This window comes from Chiloscyllium punctatum, chromosome 4 (assembly GCF_047496795.1).
Source record: "Chiloscyllium punctatum isolate Juve2018m chromosome 4, sChiPun1.3, whole genome shotgun sequence".
Lineage (NCBI taxonomy): Eukaryota > Metazoa > Chordata > Chondrichthyes > Orectolobiformes > Hemiscylliidae > Chiloscyllium > Chiloscyllium punctatum.
In genome coordinates, this window is record NC_092742.1 from 19,244,274 (window position 1) to 19,264,581 (window position 20,308).

Here is a 20,308-nt window from a genome sequence, read left to right on the forward strand (position 1 = left end):
CATTGTCCAAAAAGACATTGGCCCCCAAACACCATCCTCCACCAGCAATCTCCATTGTCTACCAGTACATTGCGCTCCATACACCATTCTCCACCAACAATCTCCATTGTCCAACAGCACATTGGCCCCCAAACACCATCCTCCACCAGCAATCTCCATTGTCTACCAGTACATTGCGCTCCATACACCATTCTCCACCAACAATCTCCATTGTCCAACAGCACATTGCGCCCCATACACCATCCTCCACCAGCAATCTCCATTGTGTACCAGTACATTGCGCTCCATACACCATTCTCCACCAACAATCTCCATTGTCCAACAGCACATTGGCCCCCAAACACCATCCTCCACCAGCAATCTCCATTGTCTACCAGTACATTGCGCTCCATACACCATTCTCCACCAACAATCTCCATTGTCCAACAGCACATTGCGCCCCATACACCATCCTCCACCAGCAATCTCCATTGTGTACCAGCTGGATAGCACTCAGTTGCATAATTTCAATCATTTATGGGAGGTGATGGCCTAGTGGTATTATCAGTGGCCTGTTAACCAGCAATTCAGGTAACATTCTGGGAACCTGGGTTTGAATTCCTCAACAGCAAATGGTAGAATCTGAGTTCAATTTTAAAATATAATTTGAATATAAGAGTTTGGGGTGGCACGGTGGCTCAGTGGTTAGCACTGCTGCCTCACAACACCAAGATCCCAGGTTTGATTCCAGCCTCAGGCAACTGTATGGAGTTTGTACATTCTCCCTTTGTCTGCGTGGGTTTCCTCCGGGTGCGCCGGTTTCCTCCCACAATCCAAAGATGTGCAGGTCAGGTGAATTGGCCATGCTAAATTGCCCATAGGTTAGGTGTTAGTCATAGGGAGATGGGTTACTCTTCGGAGGGTCGGTGTGAACTTGTTGGGCCGAAGGGCCTGTTTCCATACTGTAGGGAATCTAATCTAATAGTTTAATGATGATCATGAATCCATTGTTGATCGTCTAGAAAAAAACCATCTGCTTCATGAATGTCCTTTGGGGAAGGGAAACTGCCATCCTTACCTGGTCTGGCCGATACGTCTTGATAAGGAGGTGCTGGTGTTAGACTGGGGTGCACAAGGTCAGAAGTCTCACTATACCAGGTTATAGTCCAACAGGTTTATTTGAAATCACAAGCTTTCGGAGCGAAGTCACCTGACGAAGGAGCAGTGCTCGAAAAGCTTGTGATTCCAGCATCTTCCAAACTCACGAACACTTCCATCTGGAAGGACCAGAAAAGCAGATATGTGGGAACACCACCTCCTTCAAGTTCCCCTCCAAGTCTTTCACTATCCTGACTTGGAAATATATTGCCGTTCATTCACTGTTGCTACTGTTCAAAATCCTGGAAATCCCTCTCTGGTGGGTCAACCCACAGCAGGTGGGCTGCAGTGTTTCAAGAAAGCAGCTCACCACCACCTTCTCATGGGACAACAAAGAATGGGACATAAATGCTGGGCCAGCCAGCGACGCCCACATCCCACAAATGAATTTTTAGAAAATTAAAGCTAAAATTTTTGTTAGGTTGCTGGTTAAAAGGAGTGAGTTAAGTTTCTTTCCCCCAGAGCAACAATGGCTATCATGAGGGGTCATAATTTTAAGGTGATTGCAGGAAGGTATAAGGGAGATGTCAGAGGTAGGTTATTTATGCAGAGAGTGATGGGTGCGTGGAATGCACTGCCAGCAGTGGTAGTAGAGTCAGAAACATGAGGGACATTTAAACAATTACTGGACAAGCACATGGACGGCAGTAAATTGAGGGGCGTGTAGTTAAGGTTGATCTTAGATTAAGTTAAATGCTCGGCACAACATCATGGGCCAAAGGGCCTGTACTGTGCTGAATTGTTCAATGTTCTAAGTTTCTTCCATGCTTAAACAGGAGTTCTTAAACAAGTTCATAAGCTGACTGGCTTTAGCTGGTTTATCTGTATTAGCAGATTGTTATCTGCTGGCGTATTGTTTCTCCATAAGCATAAATACGAGGGATTTTCAATGCTGCTTGAGTGTGGCATGCCAGGGGTTGGGTGAGTGACTGTTGTACTGAACTGTAAGTGAATTAATTACTTAATGTTACATTGTAAAAGGAGCCAACAAGGTGAAGCTTTTTTACTTGCACTCATCAGAACTAGGACATGGATCTTTTTCATGTCTGTTTCTTCCACATTGGTTCATGATTGCAAAATGAGAAGCTTCACTTCTTATTGGTGTTTAAATCATTTGATGAAAACTAAATAAATCTGCCTGACACAATAAAGGTGGCAATGTGGGTGCTACAGCATGTGGGAAGACCTGCATACTCCGGCAACCCTGGCTGTGATAAACGTCGAAAGCTTGAGGACTTTCAGCTCAGTGTCATTGAGTTGTGACAGATCAGGGATGGGGAGCATTACCTGGCCACTTTTGTTCCTGAAGTCCTGAAGAAGGATCAAACCCGAAATGTTGATTTCTCCACCTCCTGATGTTGTCTGGCTTCCTGTGTTCTTCCAGCCTCCTGCCTGTCTACTATGTTCCAAAAGGCGGTCATTCCCCTTATGTTAGTACAATCTGATGTGGTCAGTGGTCAGGGACTGGAGGGTGTAAGGGGAATGAGAACATGGGAGTGCAGGAACGTCAGACCTTGCAATTGTCCACCGAATTTGAGATTCTTGCCGTTTGTGTGGACAAAACACAGACTGACCATAATATCATGGTATAAGGAACAATGGGAGTGGAGGAGTTAAAAGAAATACAGTGGTAGTAGGGAACAGTATAGTAAGGGAGATGGACAATCTTCTCCCAGCCGTATTGCCTTTCAGGTGCCAGGGTTCTAGATTTCTTCACATGGCTGGAAAAGAAAATGTCATGGGAGGGGGTGGATCCTGGAGTCATGGTCTATGTAGGTTCCATTGACCAAGGTAAGACTAGGAAAGGGGTTCTGTTTGAATCGGGGGTATGACAGAACTAGGCACTAAATCACAAAGCAGAGCCTCAAATGTAATAATCTTTGGGATTATTACCTGAGTCATCTGCAAGTGGGCATCAGGTAAATCAGAAGCAGAGAGATGAATGGCTCTGAGGCTGGTGTAAGAGAATGGATTCATGTTTATGGGCACTGGTAGCAGGACTTGAGAAAGTGAATGTTGTACCATTGGGGCATCTACACCAGAACCTTGCTGAGACTGGTTTCCTACTGAGTCATATAACGAGGGAATTGGAGACGGCTTTAAATGAAACAGAGGAAAGAAGAAATCACGTTTGTGAAGTTTGAGTAAATTACAGGGCAATGACTAATCAAGGTAGCAAAATACAATAAAGATAACCAATGTCGGAACATAGGAGCAGGAACTTTCAGCTAATCAGGTCCACCCCACCATTGATTAGCATCTCATAACCCTCTACATCACTAATAATCAAAAATCTATTGATCTGCCTGAAGGGAATCTCTCTACCTTAAATATATTCAAAGACAGAGCTTCCACAGTCCCCTGGGATAAAGCATCAATCCCATTTATCCAATTAAGTATTTTTTACATTCCAAAGAGATCATCTCATAACTCTTATAATCTCTAGCCCACTTTACCCAATCTCTCTTCATAGGACAATCCTCTCTTGGGAACAAGACTGGTGAATACTCATTGCCGTCCCTCTATGGTCGTGATATCTTTCCTGAGATAGCAAGGCCAAACCTTCACACAGTACTCCACATACAACCTCACTGTACATCACAAAAGAGATTAAAGGAGTTTGGAGTATCTCCAAATTACAATAGTGTGTGCAACTGACACCCATCAGTTTCTCAAAACCGCAAATGTTTTAGGAGATTTCATGGATTAACTAACCTGTTCAGAACCAACCTAAAACAAAAATCTTGACTGGGAGATTGTTTTTAAGTCTGGTCAATTTTCAGCACATCTGCAATGTAGCTATCTGTGATTGTAATATGACTTTAGTTTGTTTCTCTCTCTCTCTCTCTCTAGTATGTGTTTGATTACCACGATGGTGATGTGTTTGGCTGTGTTGCGGATGTTGGTTGGATCACTGGGCACAGCTATGTGGTGTATGGACCTCTGTGCAATGGAGGAACCACCGTGCTGTTTGAGAGTACTCCAGTCTACCCGAATCCAGGTAACACCAGTGAAGGTTCAACTATGGCAGTCACACCCCTCACATGTCCACATCTCGCTGACAGACAGACAGAGCTCTTGAAGAATATAGAGGAAACAGGAAAGAACTTAAAGAGTGAGGAGGTCTGAAACGGGCATAGAAATGACCTTGGCAAACAGGATTAAGTAAAATCCCAAGGCTTTTTATATGTATATAAGGAGCAAGAGGATAGCTAGGGAGCGGGTAGGTATACTGAAGAACAATAGAGGGAATTTATGCTTGGAGCTAGACGAAGTGAGTGAGGTCCTTGGCAAATCCTTTCGCATGGATATTCACAAATGGTGAATGGTGGTCTGGAGAGGGGTATGTTGATAAACTAGGGCATGTCAATATTTTTTAAAAAAGATGGTTCTGGGTGTTTTGAAAAACAGTAAAGTAGACAAGTCCACGGGAGTTGATGGGATCTGTCCTGGAATGCTCAACAAGGTGAATGAGGACATTGCTGGGGCCTTGTATGAAATCTTTGTATCCACTTCAGTCACAGGAGAGGTCCCAGAGGACTGGAGAAATGTTGTTCCTTTGTTTATGAAGGGCACCAGGGATAATCAAGAAATTACAGGCTGGTGACTCTTACATCAGTGGGAGGGAAATTAGTGGAGAAGATTTTTAGGGGCAGCGTTTATCACATTTTTAAAAAATTGACTTATTAGCGACTAGCAGAATGGCTTTGTATAGGGGAGGTCGTGAATCACAAAGATGATTTGAGTTTTTTGAGGAAATGACAAAAAAATGACTGACGAATGCAGGGCAGTAGATGTTGTCCAAGTGGGCTTTAGCAAGTTCTATGTCAAGGAACCTAATGGCAGGCTGATGGAGAAGTTAAAGTCACATGGGATCAGCAGTGAGCTGCTAAGATAGATGCTGAACTGGATTGGTCGTAGAAGACAGAGAGTAGCAGTGGAAGGGTGTTTTTCTGACTGGAAACCTGTGACCAGTGGTGTTCTGCAGGGATCAGCACTGGGCCCCGCACCTCCCCCCACCCCACCCCCCCCCCCCCCTCCCCCAGCAGGGTTTGTAATATGTATGATTTGTAGGAGAAAGTAGATAGCCTGATAAGTAAGTTTCACACAAGGATTGGGGAAGCTGTGGATATTAAGGAGGATTGCCAGAGGATACAGCAGGAAACAGATAGATTGGAGTCTTGGATGGAGAAATGACCAATGGAGTTTGATCTGGACAAATGCAAGGTGATGCATTTTGCAAGGTCTAATGCAGGAGGCAAGTATAAAGCCAATGGCAGAAACCTGAGAAGCATCAACATACAGAGGGATCTCGGTGTACAGATCCACAGTTCCCAGGAAGTGGCAACATTAGGTGGTCAAAGAGGCAAAAAACATTCTTACCTTCATCAGTTGAGGCATAGGTTATAAAAATTGGTAAGCCATGTTACAGCTTTATACAAGTTTAGTTAGGCCACACTTGGAATAATGTGTGCAGTTTTGGTCGTCACACTACCAGAAGGATGTGGAAGCTTTGGAGAGAGTACACAAATGGTTTACCAGGATGTTGCCAGGCTTGGAGAGTATTAGCTACAAGGAGAGACTGGACCAACTTGGTTTGTTTTCACTTGAGCATTGAAAGGTGAGAGGTGACCTGATAGAAGTTTACGAAATTACAAGAGGCTTGCAATTTTTGAGAGGATTTGTAGTTCGGGTTGAGGTTCAGGTTGTTAAATTAGTTCGCTGAGCTAGAAGGTTTGTTTCTCAGATGTTTCGTCACCATACTAGGTAACGTCATCAGTGAGCCTCCAGTGAAGCGCTAGTATTCTGTCCCTTTTTCTATCTATGTGTCTTGGTCTCTTAAGGTGGATGATATCATTTATGGTTCTTTTTCTCAGAGGTTGGTAAATCAGGACCAATTCCATGTGTTTATTGATGCAGTTCTGGTTTGAATGTCAGGCCTCTGGGAATTCCCGTGCGTGTCTCTGTTTAGCCTGCCCCAGGATGGATGTGTTGTCCCAGTTGAGGTAGTGTCCTTCTTCATCTGTACGTAAGGATACTAGTGATAGTAGATCATGTCTTTTGGTGGCTAGTTGGTGTGACTCACTATTACTAGTATCCTTAGGGTAGAAATGTCAATTACTAGGGGACTGAGGTTTAAGATAAAGGGGAGTAAGTTAAAAGGAGATGTGAGATGTAGGTTTTTTGACACTGAGGGTAGTACTTGCCTGGAATGTGTGACCTCCTTAAAGCGTGTGGTCTGATCTGATCTGGCTGTCACATTTCATTTTATGACTTACCTGTGAACCCCTTTTGGGATGTTTCATTACTTCAAAGGTGCTATATAAATGTAGTCATGATTTGGAAATGCCGGTGTTGGACTGGGGTGTATAAAGTTAAAAATCACACAACACCAGGTTATAGTCCAACAGGTTTAATTGGAAGCACTAGTTTGTAAGGCACAGAATTTATAGCAAAAGTTTACAGTGCATTGTAAATGAAATTATACATTGAAAAATACCTTGATTGTTTGTTGAGTCTTTCATCTGTTCGAATACCATGATAGTTTCACTTCTTTCATGTGTAAATCACAAAGCGTTTTTTAAAAAGTTGCATTCTCAGGTTAACTGTAACAATTGGTGTTAGCTAGACAATATGTTGAAGGTGTTAGCCCCCTGTGTTCTCTGTCTGTGCCATAATGTTTAGATTGATTCTAATCTAAAAAGTGAGATAACAGTTTACATGAATTCATGCAGTTTTTGAACAAAGTACAATGTAACTCTGCAAGTATAAATTCACCCCACATATGTATATGTGTGTGTGTGTGTGTGTGTGTGTGTCTGGGTTGGGGGGTTGTGAGTGTGAGAGAGAGTGTATATGTGTGTGTGTGTGAGTGTAGAGTGGTCTAAGTCTCTGAGAGGGTGTGTGTGTGTATGTATGCACGCGCGTGCGTGTGTGCATGTGTGTCCGTGTGTGTGTGTGTAGGAGTGTCTGTGTGTGTATATAGTGCAATGGTGGTCACCTGTAGTGTGACATGAACCCAAGATCCCGGTTGAGGCACATGGAACTTAGCTATCAGCCTCTGCTCGGCCACTTTTCACTGCTGCCTGTCTTTGAATGTAGGTTATTGTTGTTGCTTCAAGAAGCCTTCACATCGTCTATGGCTTTTAAAAACTTTTCAAACTTTGTGCTGAACCTTTTGGATGTCGGGCTATGTGGGTTGCCCCTTCACATACTCTCCCCCCCTACCCACCCCAGCGGTAAACATGAGCTGCTGGGGATGGTGCAAATTGGACATGGAACAGTACAGGGTGGTTTGGGCAAACTGACCAGCTCCTGAATTACAACATAACAAACAGATGACATGTAAGCATTATAGCCAGATTGATGGCTGCTAAATCACGTCAGGGCAGATTCTTTGCAACTGATAAAGGCAGAGATAAGCTGCTTGTGCTGGATATATAACTCAAACGGCTTTTGCCTGATAAGGCTCCTTTGAAATGTATAAACTACGTTTTCATTCTGAGGGAGGGGTGCAGCTGCAATTGAAAGTGAAAGGGAACGTTCGTAAAATGATATGAACATATCAGATGCATGTTGCTTCCCAGAAATTGAGTTAGAGGTAACTGGAGAGAGTGGGACATATGTGGTTCCTCTGTTTGGGGTGACAATTTGTGCTTGGAAGTTGTGAAGTTTTCACAATGATGGCCTGAATCTTACTCTTTAATTTCCAAGTGTCAGTTTCTCTGGGTTTTTGGAGTGATTGTCTCCACGGGGCTTAGTGAGATTTCTCACTGTACCTTAGCAAACCCATTAACTCCCACTCCCCCACCCCCAAAAGTTCCTTCTTGCTCCATTCCAGCCCCATCTAACCATGCGCCATTCCTGGATCAACTCATCCCTCACCAGCTACCTGCTGAAAGACCAGTGTCCCGGGTAACCGTGCCTTTCGAACAGGCTGCCGCGAGCACTGGCATTGTAAAGCTGTCCTGCTCAGTGAGGGATGTTTATTCAGAAGGCATCGGAGAAGGGGAAACGGTGCCAGCGCTTCTCCGACAGAAAGTCCAGGAAGACCTCTTTCTGGAGGAGGCCACCCCACCCAGACCCAGGGATAGGACAGTCTCCACAGGCCTCAGGAATGGCAGGCGGTGCCATAAGAAAGCTGTGATGTGGAGGTGCCGGTGTTGGACTGGGGTGTACAAAGTTAAAAATCACACAGCACCAGGTTATAGTCCAACAGGTTTATTTGGCAGTACAAGCTTTTGGAGTGATGCTCCTTCATCAGCGGCACTCTGAAAGCTAGCTCTTCCAACTCCAGAACTAGAGGGCATCGGTTTCAGGTGAAAGGGGAAAGATTTAAAAGGGACCTGAGGGACAACTTTTCCACACAGAGAGTGGTGTGTGTATGGAATGAGCTGCCCGAGGAGGTGGTGGAGATGGTTGCAACCTGTTGGACTATTACCTGGTGTTGAGTGATTTTTAACACACAAAAGCTGGTGACTCTTCTGTCTGCTACCTCACTGTACATCTGCTACTGCACCTACCACCCACCACCTTCACCACTACCTTCCCTCACTTGTTCCCCCTCAATCTTCTACACCCCTCACCCAATCCCTAACCTCTTTAAAATTCATTCATGAGGGCATCGTTGGCTGGGCCAGTGTTTATTGCCCAGAGGGCAGTTAAGAGTCAACCACATTGCTATGGGTTTGGAGCATGTAGGCCAGACGGGATAGGGATGGCAGATTCCTTCCAAAAAAGAATTTAGTGAACCAGATGAGTTTTTCCCCAGTAATCAATTCACGTTCATCATTAGACTCTTACTTCTAGATTTTAACTGAATTCACATTACAGCATCTGCGTCTCTGGATTAACAGTCAAGTGATAATACCAGTAGGTCATTGCCTCCCCTATTGCTGCCTACTCACTCACTCAGAACACCTCCCCACCTTCCTCCCACCTGCACCAGTACCAATAGCTGGCCTAAGGGAGTCCAGAACAAGAAGGCATAGGTTTAAGGTGAGAGGGGAAAGATTTAAAAGGGACCTGAGAGATCTGAGTGGTGTGTGTATGGAATGAGCTGCCAGAGGAGGTGGTGGAGATGGGTACAATTACAGCATTTAAAAGGTATTTGGACAGATACATGGAGAGGAAAGCTTTAGAGGGATACAGACCAAACGCAAGCAAATGGGACTAGCTCAGTTTAGAAATGTATTGCTGGAAAAGTGCAGCAGGTCAGGCAGCCTCCAAGGAGCAGGAGAATCGATGTTTCAGGCATAAGCCTTTCTTCAGGAATGAGGCTTCAATCCTGAAGAAGGGCTTATGCCTGAAACGTCGATTCTCCTGCTCCTTGGATGCTGCCTGACCTGCTGCGCTTTTCCAGCAACACATTTTTCAGCTCTGATCACCAGCATCTGCAGCCCTCACTTTCTCCTAGCTCAGTTTAGTATCCTTGGTTGACATGAATGAATTGGGTCTAAGGGTCTGTGATATATGACTGTATCTTACTCGATCCTTCACTTTCTCTGTTTCCTGAAGATAGGGGAGAAAGGGTCTGTGTGGGTGAAGGGGTGCCTCACATCAGTCCCCTCACCCCTTCCCACGAGGAAAGAATCCAGGCCTACACAAGAGAAGTCCGACAGGGATCATCTGTGTCCTACTAATAAATACTCACCATTACACTGCGACTCTCACAGTAACCCCGCTCTCAAGTTTCATTCATTGCATGCATTTCTAACCACTGGCTGCCACACTTTCTCTCCCTTGTGTCTGGGCCCAGCAGAGAAACAGCCTGATGCCCCAGAAACCCTCTCAGGCAAGTACAAACGCCTCAGACGAATCATCGGCAAGGCTACCTCCTGCACCCTCCCCCCACCCCACCCCTCTCCCCGGATAATGGCACCTCAGTGGGAATGTCAGGCTCCCGGAGCGTGGGAGCGCAGTCTGGTGGGCACCACACAGCGGCAGTTCCAGTGTTGGCTCAGGAGGAAAAGCCCCCAGCTCCCCTCTGGCCACTGGCAGAGACCAGGCACCTGCTCAGGAGTGTGAGCTGAAAAATGTGTTGCTGGAAAAGTGCAGCAGATCAGGCAGCATCCAAGGAGCAGGAGAATTGACATTTCGGGCATAATGTCGATTCTCCTGCTCCTTGGATGCTGCCTGACCTGCTGCGCTTTTCCAGCAACACATTTTTCAGCTCTGATCTCCAGCATCTGCAGTCCTCACTTTCTCCAGGCAGGAGTGTGCCCCATCACGTCAGCAATCCACATGCACAGGGAAGGACAGGAGCCCTACACATGGAAGTGGAGAAAGTAAAGACTGCAGATGCTGGAGATCAGAGCTGAAAATGTGTTGCTGGAAAAGCGCAGCAGGTCAGGCAGCATCCAAGGAACAGGAGAATTGACGTTTCGGGCATAAGCCCTTGCAGCATCCAAGGAACAGGAGAATCGACGTTTCGGGCATAAGCCCTTCTTCAGTTCTCCTGTTCCTTGGATGCTGCCTGACCTGCTGCGCTTTTCCAGCACATATTTTCAGCTATACATGGATGTGGCCAGGGTAGGGTTTAGGCTGCTAAAGTCATGAGGCTTGAGTGACTTTCTCATCCAGCGTTTCCTTCTTTTCTCCCATCGTGACATTGACACCAGCTGATGTTTCAGACTGAGACATGGCCGGGCCTTAAACTACATATATCTTTATATTTATATATTCCTCTGGGACTGGCAAATCACCGAAGTACTGAGCTGATAACTGCTTACAGGTTTGGAAATGATACATGACCGTCTTTAAGCTGCTGTCGAAGTCTCCATGAAGTACTTGCGTGATGAAAGGTCTAAAAGTATTTCATGAGTAATCATTCTAACTGTGTATCAGGTTGTGGAAGCTCTCCGTACTGTTGCTGACTGGAAGGCAGATTTGCTGCTCCCATTCTCTGGTAGGGATCTAACCTTGGTTGTATGCGGTAGAGAAAAACTACTTGGCAGTCCAACTTTGGGGTGGCACAGTGGCTCAGTTGTTAGCACTGCTGCCTCACAGCACCAGGGCCTCGGGTTCGATTCCAACCTTGGACGTCTGTCTGTGTGGAGTTTGCACATTCTCCTCATGTCTGTGTGGGTTTCCTCTGGGTACTCCAGTTTTCTCCCAGACTCCAAAGAGGTTCAGGTCAGGTGAATTAGTGATAATAAATTTCCCATAGTATTAGGTGCATTAGTCAGAGGGAAATGGATTTGGGTGGCTTACTCTTCGAAGGGTCAGTGTGAACTTGTTCGGCTGAAGGGCCTGTTTCCATACTGTAGGAACCTAATCTAACTGTTGGTCTGGAGTTACCTGTAGTCCAATGGTAAAGCTGCCATAGTCTTACCAGATCACAGAGCTGCCCTCTCATTAGAGAGAGAGAGATAACTGGTGAAGGTTTAACCTGAGGGTCACCATGCCTCAGGTGAGGGGAGAGATTGAGGAGAATCCTTCATGGTAACTTCAACCGGAGTGAGATTCGAACCCATGGCTGTTGCCATTACAAAGCAGTCATCCGGCCAATTTAACCCTTCCATGTGGCCTAATGGTAGGCATGAAACCATTGTTGACTGTTGTCAAAACCCTCCTGTCCTTTTGGGAAGGAAATCCTCACTGGGTCTGGCCTACATGTGACTCCAAACCCACAGCAATATGGTTGACTCTAAACTGCCTTCTGAAAGTGGCCCAGCAAGTCTAAGTGCAAAGGCAGTTAGGAAAGGGGAACAAGTTCTGGCTCTGTCCGTGATGCCCTCATCCCATGAAAGGATAAATGTTAAATGAGGGACACAGGCGAATGCAGACCTATCCAGTTGTGCGACAATGGTGAGGCAGGAGAGGGAAATGCTGTAGTTGACCATGTTCATGGCTGCAGACAGAGGTCGAGAAGGGTAAGAAGGGAAAATATGCTTTTGGCACAGTGACGTTGGACACTTTAGCTTGTAAGAGGATGGAAACCTGATTGGACGCATTCAAAATGGACTTTCGGGAATGATGGGTACACATTCGGGAGGTGACATCTTCAAGCACTTTGAAGAGGAGGTGGAACTTGGAGATGGGATGGGTATTTGCACTGAAGGTGCAGCTAAGGGTTAGGGATCTTTGGAGAAATGGGGGGAGAGTTGAGGGAGACCCGCTATAATATACGGGCCAGGGGGGAAGCCTGCTGGTCAGAATTCTCGTGGAAATAGGGTACAGGAAGCAATAGATGGGTTGTATGGACAATGTAAGCTCAGGGGTGGTGGGGGGTGTGGGGTTGCATGCCAGAAGATAGGAGGGAAACAAGAGATTAATAGTAGGTAAGGGTTGTCATTGGAGGTAATTTCATTCAGCAGTCTGAGGAAGGGAGGTGTGTGGCTGGGTCAGTTAGTTGGATGGTCTTGATGCCAATGATTCAGAGGTCTGTGAGCTCCTTACACTTACCATTCTGTCTGAACATGCCAGGGAGAGGGGTCTGTGTTAGAGGAAAGAAGCTGTTGAGCAGACGAGAAAATGGACCCAGTTGTGCTTTATTTGGTCCAGTTAGATCTGGCAGTGAATAGCTAAACCAATTGTCCACCTTTCCAGTCCCTCTGATTTGGAGGAGAGGAGATAAGGGCCATACTGACTGGTGCAAATAGCTGGGCTGAGAGATAGAGAGGAATGGTTTAGTGGAGACTGTGAGGTTGAGGCAAGGGTGCAGTCCAACTGCGCAGTGGCTACAGAAGTGTTGAGGTGAATGGAGGCCAATTTTCTTAGAGTCATAGAGTCATAGGGATGTACAGCATGGAAACAGACCCTTCGGTTCAACCTGTCCATGCTGACCAGATATCCCAACCCAATCTAGTCCCACCTGCCAGCACCCAGCCTATATCCCTCCAAACCCTTCCTATTCATATGCCCATCCAAATGCCTCTTAAAGTTTGCAATTGTACCAGCCTCCACCACATCCTCTGGCAACTCATTCCATACACGTACCACCCTCTGCGTGAAAAAGCTGCCCCTTAGGTCTCGTTCCCCTCTCACCCTAAACCTATGCCATCTAGTTCTGGACTCCCCCACCCCAGGGAAAAGACTTTCTCTATTTATCCTATCTCTGCCCCTCATAATTTTGTAAACCTCCGACGCTCCAGGGAAAACAGCCCCAGCTTGTTCAGCCTCTCCCTGTAGCTCAGATCCTCCAATCCTGGCAACATCCTTGTAAACCTTTTCTGAACCCTTTCAAGTTTCACAACATCTTTCCGATAGGAAGGAGACCAGAATTGCATGCAATATTCCAACAGTGGCCTAACCAATGTCCTGTACAGCCGCAACATGACCTCCCAACTCCTGTACTCAATACTATGACCAATAAAGGAAAGCATACCAAACGCCTTCTTCACTATCCTATCTACCTGCGACTCCACTTTCAAAGAGCTATGAACCTGCACTCCAAGGTCTCTTTGTTCAGCAACACTCTCTAGGACCTTACTATTAAGTGTATAAGTTGATGGCCCAGAGTCAAGTTCTATGTGACTCAGTCATACTTTTCACCAGTCTCCATAAGCATTAATGGAAGAGAGTAGTTGATGGCAGTCTTATCAGTTCAACCATCACAACGTAATGAACATAGAACCCGAACGGTTGAGAAACCAATTTCGTATCAGGCATTCAGGAACTGTACACTCACTGTTTGTATTGGAGCTGCACAGACTGGTGATTTTCTTTTGACACGTTTGCTCTCCATCTTTAGGGAAGGATGTAATTGTGTTGGAAGTAGTTCCAGACGAAAAGCTGGAAAGGGAGGGGCCAGTTGCCTCATGAGGAAAGGTTGGGGAGCTGGGTTTACACCCTCTGGAGTTTAGAAGAGTTAGAAGCATGAACCTCCCGAGGGGGTCATGACTGGGTGGATATGGAGAGGAGGTCTTCCCCTTCTGGAAGAACCTAGAACTAGGCCGTCACAGTTTAAAAATAAAATGGCCATCCATTTAAGACAGTGATGAGGAGAAATGTTTTTCTCAGAGGGTCAAGACTCTTTTGCCTCAAGAGGAAGTGGCAACAGAGTCTTTTGGTATTATTAAGGCAGACTCTCACAGACTTGCAAAGGACCTTTACTGTTCTTCAGCCACAGAACTGACCTGCTGCGCTTTTCCAACTACACATTTTCAGCTAAGGCAGACTATTGACAAGTAAAGGTCAAAGGTTATTGTCTGTAGGTGGGAATATGGAGTAATCAGATTAGCCATGATCTATTGAATATAGAATATTCTTTATTGTCACATGTACACAAGTACAGGCGTACAGTGAAAAGTTTTACAATGTCACTTCTTATGGCGCCATCTTAGGTACAGTACCTAGTTACAAACTTTAGATACAAAAGAGGAATAAAAAGGCAAGGTAGTTGCATTACTTTACAGTGTTCAAAGAATAAGTTAGAAATAAGACATAGTTAAAAGGATAGACAATACAGTTGGATAAACAATTGCACATAAACATTGCATTGCAGTAGCTGAGTGCAGGGTCTTCCACATGTGGTCTAACTGCCCTCACCAGATCCCAGTCCAACAACACTCCCCACTCTGCTCTAAGCCTCCAGCACTGGCTCTCAGCTGCTCCAAGATACATTTTCTCCAGGACTTGCTTCCCTGTACCAGCCTCCTCTCCAGGTCTTGAATGGGGGGAGCGATCTTGAGGGATCAGGCAGCCTACCCCTGTTTGGCTCACTCTCTGGCATGTTGAAACAGTTCATTTTCCTTTATGTAGATGTTTCTCGCTGTAGCTTCTGACTTGAGTGAGGAAACACCTCAGTTCCAGGTGAACAATAAATCTACTTGTGCTGGGTGTGGAGGGTAGTCTGAATGGAGTCAGTGATTCGGAAGTCAGGGAGTGTGACCATAGCATGAGGGGTTATTCATAAATCAAGAGGAAGTTGCAGGGGAGTAATTTGTGTTCCAATCACTATCTTGTTTATTAGTGGAACAAAATTCAGGTTCTCTGAGCTGGACCAAGAATCACAATATTATGTACATTGTGGTAATTGATTAACATAATTATAAACGTGTTCATTGACTTTTGCGTCTGTACCTTTCTAGGGTCTAGGAATGACCTCTTGTGCTCTTAGTTATCATTCTGTCCACTCTTTCAACACAAGTTAACATTTCAGTTAAAATAACATCGAAAAATGTTACATTTCTCCACGGCATCAAATATTGGGCTATCCCTCGATGCCCAATCCCACGAACAAGTATTTTTAAAAATGAATCGTTTCGGGAGTAAGCTAAATAGCTAGATATGGTTCACAAGATCGATTACTGAAAATGGCAGACTTTCAAGACAATAGTGTTTTGTTAGAAACTATAGCAGAGGTTTCCATTCTCTTTCACCTAGGAACTGCTAGGATCTTCCTGTTGTTGGGACCTGTGTTTTCAGACCTAGTCTTTATAAGGGCATGGGCCCAATATCACTTTCCAGTTCACCTTTAATTCCTTGCTTGTCAAAGTGTAATTCATCAGGTTAACAACTAGTTCATAGAGTCATAGAGATGTACAGCATGGAAATAGACCCTTTTGTCCAATTCGTCCATGCTGACCAGATATCCCAACCTAATTTGGTCCCATTTGCTAGCACTTGGCCCATATCCCTCTAAACTTCCTATTCATATACCCATCCAAATGTGTTTTAAACGCTGCAATTGTACCAGCCTCCACTACTTCCTCTGGCAGCTCACTCCTTACACGCACAACCCTCAGTGTGAAAATGTTGCCCCAGAGGTCTCTTTTATATCTTTCCCCTCTCACCCTAAACCTATGCCCTCTAGTTCTGGACTCCCCGACTCCAGGGAAAAGACTTTCTCCATTGACTCTATCCACGCCCCTCATGATTTTATAAACCTCTATAAGGTCTCCCCTCTGCCCCCGATGCTCTGGGGAAAACAGCCCCAGCCTGGTCAGCCTCTCCCTACAGCTCAAATCCTCCAACCTTGGCAACCACGAATTACTGTTTCTCCTCGTGTGCTGAACATTAGAACCAAGGGACCTCCTGATTCTGAAGAGATGCTTTGGTACTCTGGGGAATCTGTGGGAGGTCAATGCTGGATACGTTGGATACAGCAGAGTTGTTTTCCCTTGTAGGACAGTCTAGCACCAGAGGGTGCCATCTCAGAAGACGGGATTACCCATTTAATGATGTGGAGGTGCCAGTGATGGACTGAGGTGGACAAAGTTAAAAATCACACATCACCAGGTTATAGTCCAACAGGTTTAATTGGAAGCACTAGCGTTTGGAGAGCTGCCTGACCTGCTGAGCTTTTCCAGCAATTTTCTTTCTGATTTACAGCATCTGCAGTTCTTTCGGTTTTTATTTGACTAGTTAGAGATGTCGTTTATGATTAATTCAGAACACTTGCATAGCTTAGCATTGCTTAGAAGGGAATGGCTATGGCTCCTAAATCTCCCCATTCGGTTCGAATTGATAGAAATGAATTGCTACAATAATTCAATAATTTAATGTAAACAGCAGGATACTGAGAGGTGAACTAGGTGGATTTTAGCCTTTTATTATTTCGTGATCCCTACACTCTGTTGCTGGCTGGGCCCCAGTTATTATTGAGGTAAAAACAATGACTGCAGATGCTGAAAATCAAATACTGGATTAGTGGTGCTGGAAGAGCGCAGCAGTTCAGGCAGCATCCAACGAGCAGCAAAATCGATGTTTCGGGCAAAAGCCCTTCATCAGGAATAAAGGCTTTTGAAGGGCTTTTGCCCGAAACGTTGATTTCGCTGCTCGTTGGATGCTGCCTGAACTGCTGTGCTCTTCCAGCACCACTAATCCAGTTATTATTGTACAGGTCATTGCTTGAGGGAATCAGTCTTCTGCTGATTGGCATTTGGGACATTTGCTCCAAATGCTGCCAGTGGTTTCTAGCTGTCTTCTCTTACCCTCATCTCGCTATCTGTGCACTAAATAACTTCAAACCGGCCCTGCACTGCATCTGTCAGATGTGTAACTGACCCCCAACACAACATTCAGATCGCACCAAGTTTAAAATCACACAACACCAGGTTATAGTCCAACAGGTTTCATTGGAAGCTCACTAGCTTTCGGAGCGACGCTCCTTCATCAGGTGGTTGTGGAGGAGACAATTGTAAGATACAGCAAAAGTTTACAGTGTGATGTAGCTGAAATTATACATTGAAAAATACCTAGATTGTTTGTTAAGTCTCTCATCTGTTAGAATGACCATGTTAGTTTCACTTTTTTCATTCTCAGGTTAACCTGAGAATGTAACTTTTAAAAAAAAGTTTTGTGATTAACATATGAAAGAGGTGAAGCTATCACGGTCATTTTAACAGATGAGAGACTCAACAAACAATCAAGGTATTTTTCAATGTATAATTTCAGCTACATCATACCGTAAACTTTTGCTATAAATTCTGTGTCTTACAAATGTTGGACTGTAACCTGGTGTCGTGTGATTTTTAACTTTGTACAGCCCAGTCCAACACCGGCATCTCCAAATCAAATAGCACCTTTTACATAACTTCCAGGATGCTTCACAGGGGCAAAAGTAAAACAAAAGAATACATCCACCAGAATGTTTTAGACACACTTCCTGTGTCATGTGGAGTTAGTTGTATTGTCATGGGGCAGCTGTAGAGAGGTCTTGACATTCTCTTGTCTCAGTGCATAATCCAGAACAGTAACCAATGACAACTTATATTCCTGTAGTTTCTTCAAAGTTAAAAAATATTTCCAAAGTCCTTCACAAAGCAGTAAAGATTTCCATTCAGTAGGTAGTTTGATTGTGATCCTCCCATAGTTGAACAGCCTGAAAAGCATTCACTGTCAAGACATACAAATGAGGCTTGGTTCTTTTGCTCTGCACCTGTCCCCTGTGTAGGTCGTTACTGGGAGATGGTTGAAAGGTTAAAGGTCAACCAGTTCTATGGAGCGCCCACTGCAATTCGACTCCTGCTGAAGTATGGAGATACCTGGGTGAAGTCACATGACCGGTCTTCTCTGAAAACGCTGGGCACAGGTCAGTACACAACATGTGCTGTGTGAGAGAAGGCTGTGCCTGGTCATTGGAGCCCTGGCTGGTGAATACTACCCTGCTCTGAAAAGAGGCCAAGACGCCAACACATGCCTTTCCCCATTCAGCTGGTCTCACACATAGCTCATCGGCAGAGGAGCTGTCTGCTGGTGGATTACTTTGTTAGTCCTGTCCCTCTGGATACGTGCAGATGGATAGAAGATCATTTGACATGGCAGGAGATAACTGTGCTCTCTCCCGTACCCTGACTAGAATTATTGGCAAAATGTCAGTCACTCCCTCACTCAGTATGGTGGTGAGCTCAGGCATTGACATTATGACTGAGGGCTATAGCACCTTCTAGGAAGCTGATCCCCAATTGGACAATGAGCCAAAGAATAACATAGCATAGAAGGAGGCAATTTGGCCCATTTTCCCTGTGCTAGGTCTTTGAAAGCATTCCAGATCAGTCCTCCTCCCCTGCTAATTCCCAAGATCTTACAGATTTTTCTTCCATTTCAATCTTCCATTCCAATACTCTTAAAAGTTGCCATCGATTCCAGTAGTCTTTTAGTCAGCAACACATCACAACAACTCACTGTATCAACCATCAACACTCTTCATTGTGAGGCTGCTTATCTTCAGAATTCTCTAACCTAGAACGGTGTGGAAACTCAGTCATGAGTATGTTTAAAATGGAGATTGATAAATCTCTATTTCTTAATGACATCAAAGGGATACGTTGATAATGTGGGACAAAGGTGTTGAGTTGGATGAACAGCCATTGGCAGAGCTGAATGGCCAAGCTCTGCTCCTGTGTTCCTATATTCTATCCTCTCTTGGCTACTTTGACAATTAGAGTCATAGAGATGTAGAGCATGGAAACAGACCCTTCGGTCCAACCTGTCCATGCCAACCAGATATCCCAACCCAATCTAGTCCCATCTGCCAGCACCCAGCCCATATTCCTCCAAATCCTTCCTATTCATATACCCATCCAGATGCCTTTTAAATGTTGCAATTGTACCAGCCTCCAGCACATCCTCTGGCAGCTCATTCCATACACGTACCACCCTCTGTGTGAAAATGTTGCCCCATAGGTCTCTTTTATATCTTTCCCCTCTCACCCTAAACCTATGCCCTCTAGTTCTGGACTCCCCGACCCCAGGGAAAAGGCTTTGCCTATTTGCCCTATCCATGCCCCTCATAATTTTGTAAACCTCTATAAGGTCACCCCTCAGCCTCCGACGCTCCAGGGAAAACAGCCCCAGCCTGTTCAGCCTCTCCCTATAGCTCAAATCCTCCAACCCTATTGCTCTAAATCTTTGTATCCTCTGGTTACTGGAACTGACAATGGCAACCGTTTCTCATTTCTTACTTAATCAAAACCTCCCTCGTCGAGTCATCGAGTTCTACAGCATGGAAACAGACCCTTTGTCCATGCCAGCCAGATAACTTTAACTGATCTAGTCTCATTTAGCAGCATTTAGCCCATATCCCTCCAAACCCTTCCTATTCAGCTACCCATCCAGATGCCTTTTAAATGTTTCAATTGTACCAGCCTCCACCACTTCCTCCGACAGCTCATTCCCCCCTCTGCAAGAAAAAGTTGCCCCTCATGTCCCTCTTAAAACTTTCTCCTCTCACCTTAAACCCATGCCCTCCCCCACCCCAGGGAAAAGACCTTGGCTATTCGCCCCATCCATGACCCTTAGGATTTTATAAACCTCTGTAAGGTCACCCCTCAGCCTCTGATGCTCTAGAGAAAACAACCCCAGCTTATTCACCCACTCCCTGCAGCTCAAACTCTCCAACCCCAGCAACATCCTTGTAAATCTTTTCTGAACCCTTTCAAGTTTAATAACACCTTTCCTGTAGCATGGAGACCAGAATTGAACACAGTATTCTAAAAGTGGCCTAACCAATGTCTTGTACAATCGCAATATGGCATCCCAACTTCTATACCCAATGTACTGATGAATAAAGGCAAGCATGCCAAATGCCTTCTTCACCACCATGTCTGCCTGTGACTCCATGTTCACAGAACTAAGAACTTGTACCCATGGGTCCTGTTCAGCAACACTGCCCACTGCCCTACCATGAACTGTGTAAATCCTGCCCAGGTTTGCCTTACCAAAATGCAGCACCTCACATTTATCTAAATTAATCTCTATCTGCCACTCCTCAGCCCGTTGGCCC

General features: G+C 45.2%; 1 protein-coding gene across 4 annotated transcripts in view; it reads left to right on the forward strand.

Annotated features, from left to right (window-relative positions):
• The window catches only part of LOC140476113 (acetyl-coenzyme A synthetase 2-like, mitochondrial), a 128,235-nt gene that overhangs the window by 32,663 nt on the left and 75,264 nt on the right, over positions 1-20,308 (forward strand). For all 4 annotated transcript variants that reach the window (XR_011960411.1, XM_072568209.1, XM_072568207.1 and 1 more), the window contains 2 exons: positions 3,991-4,138; positions 17,978-18,115. Coding sequence is in view for 3 of the 4 variants with exons in the window: in XM_072568209.1 (XP_072424310.1) it covers positions 3,991-4,138; positions 17,978-18,115 (286 nt within the window). In the remaining variant the exon portion in view is untranslated. The remainder of the gene's footprint in view (positions 1-3,990; positions 4,139-17,977; positions 18,116-20,308) is intronic.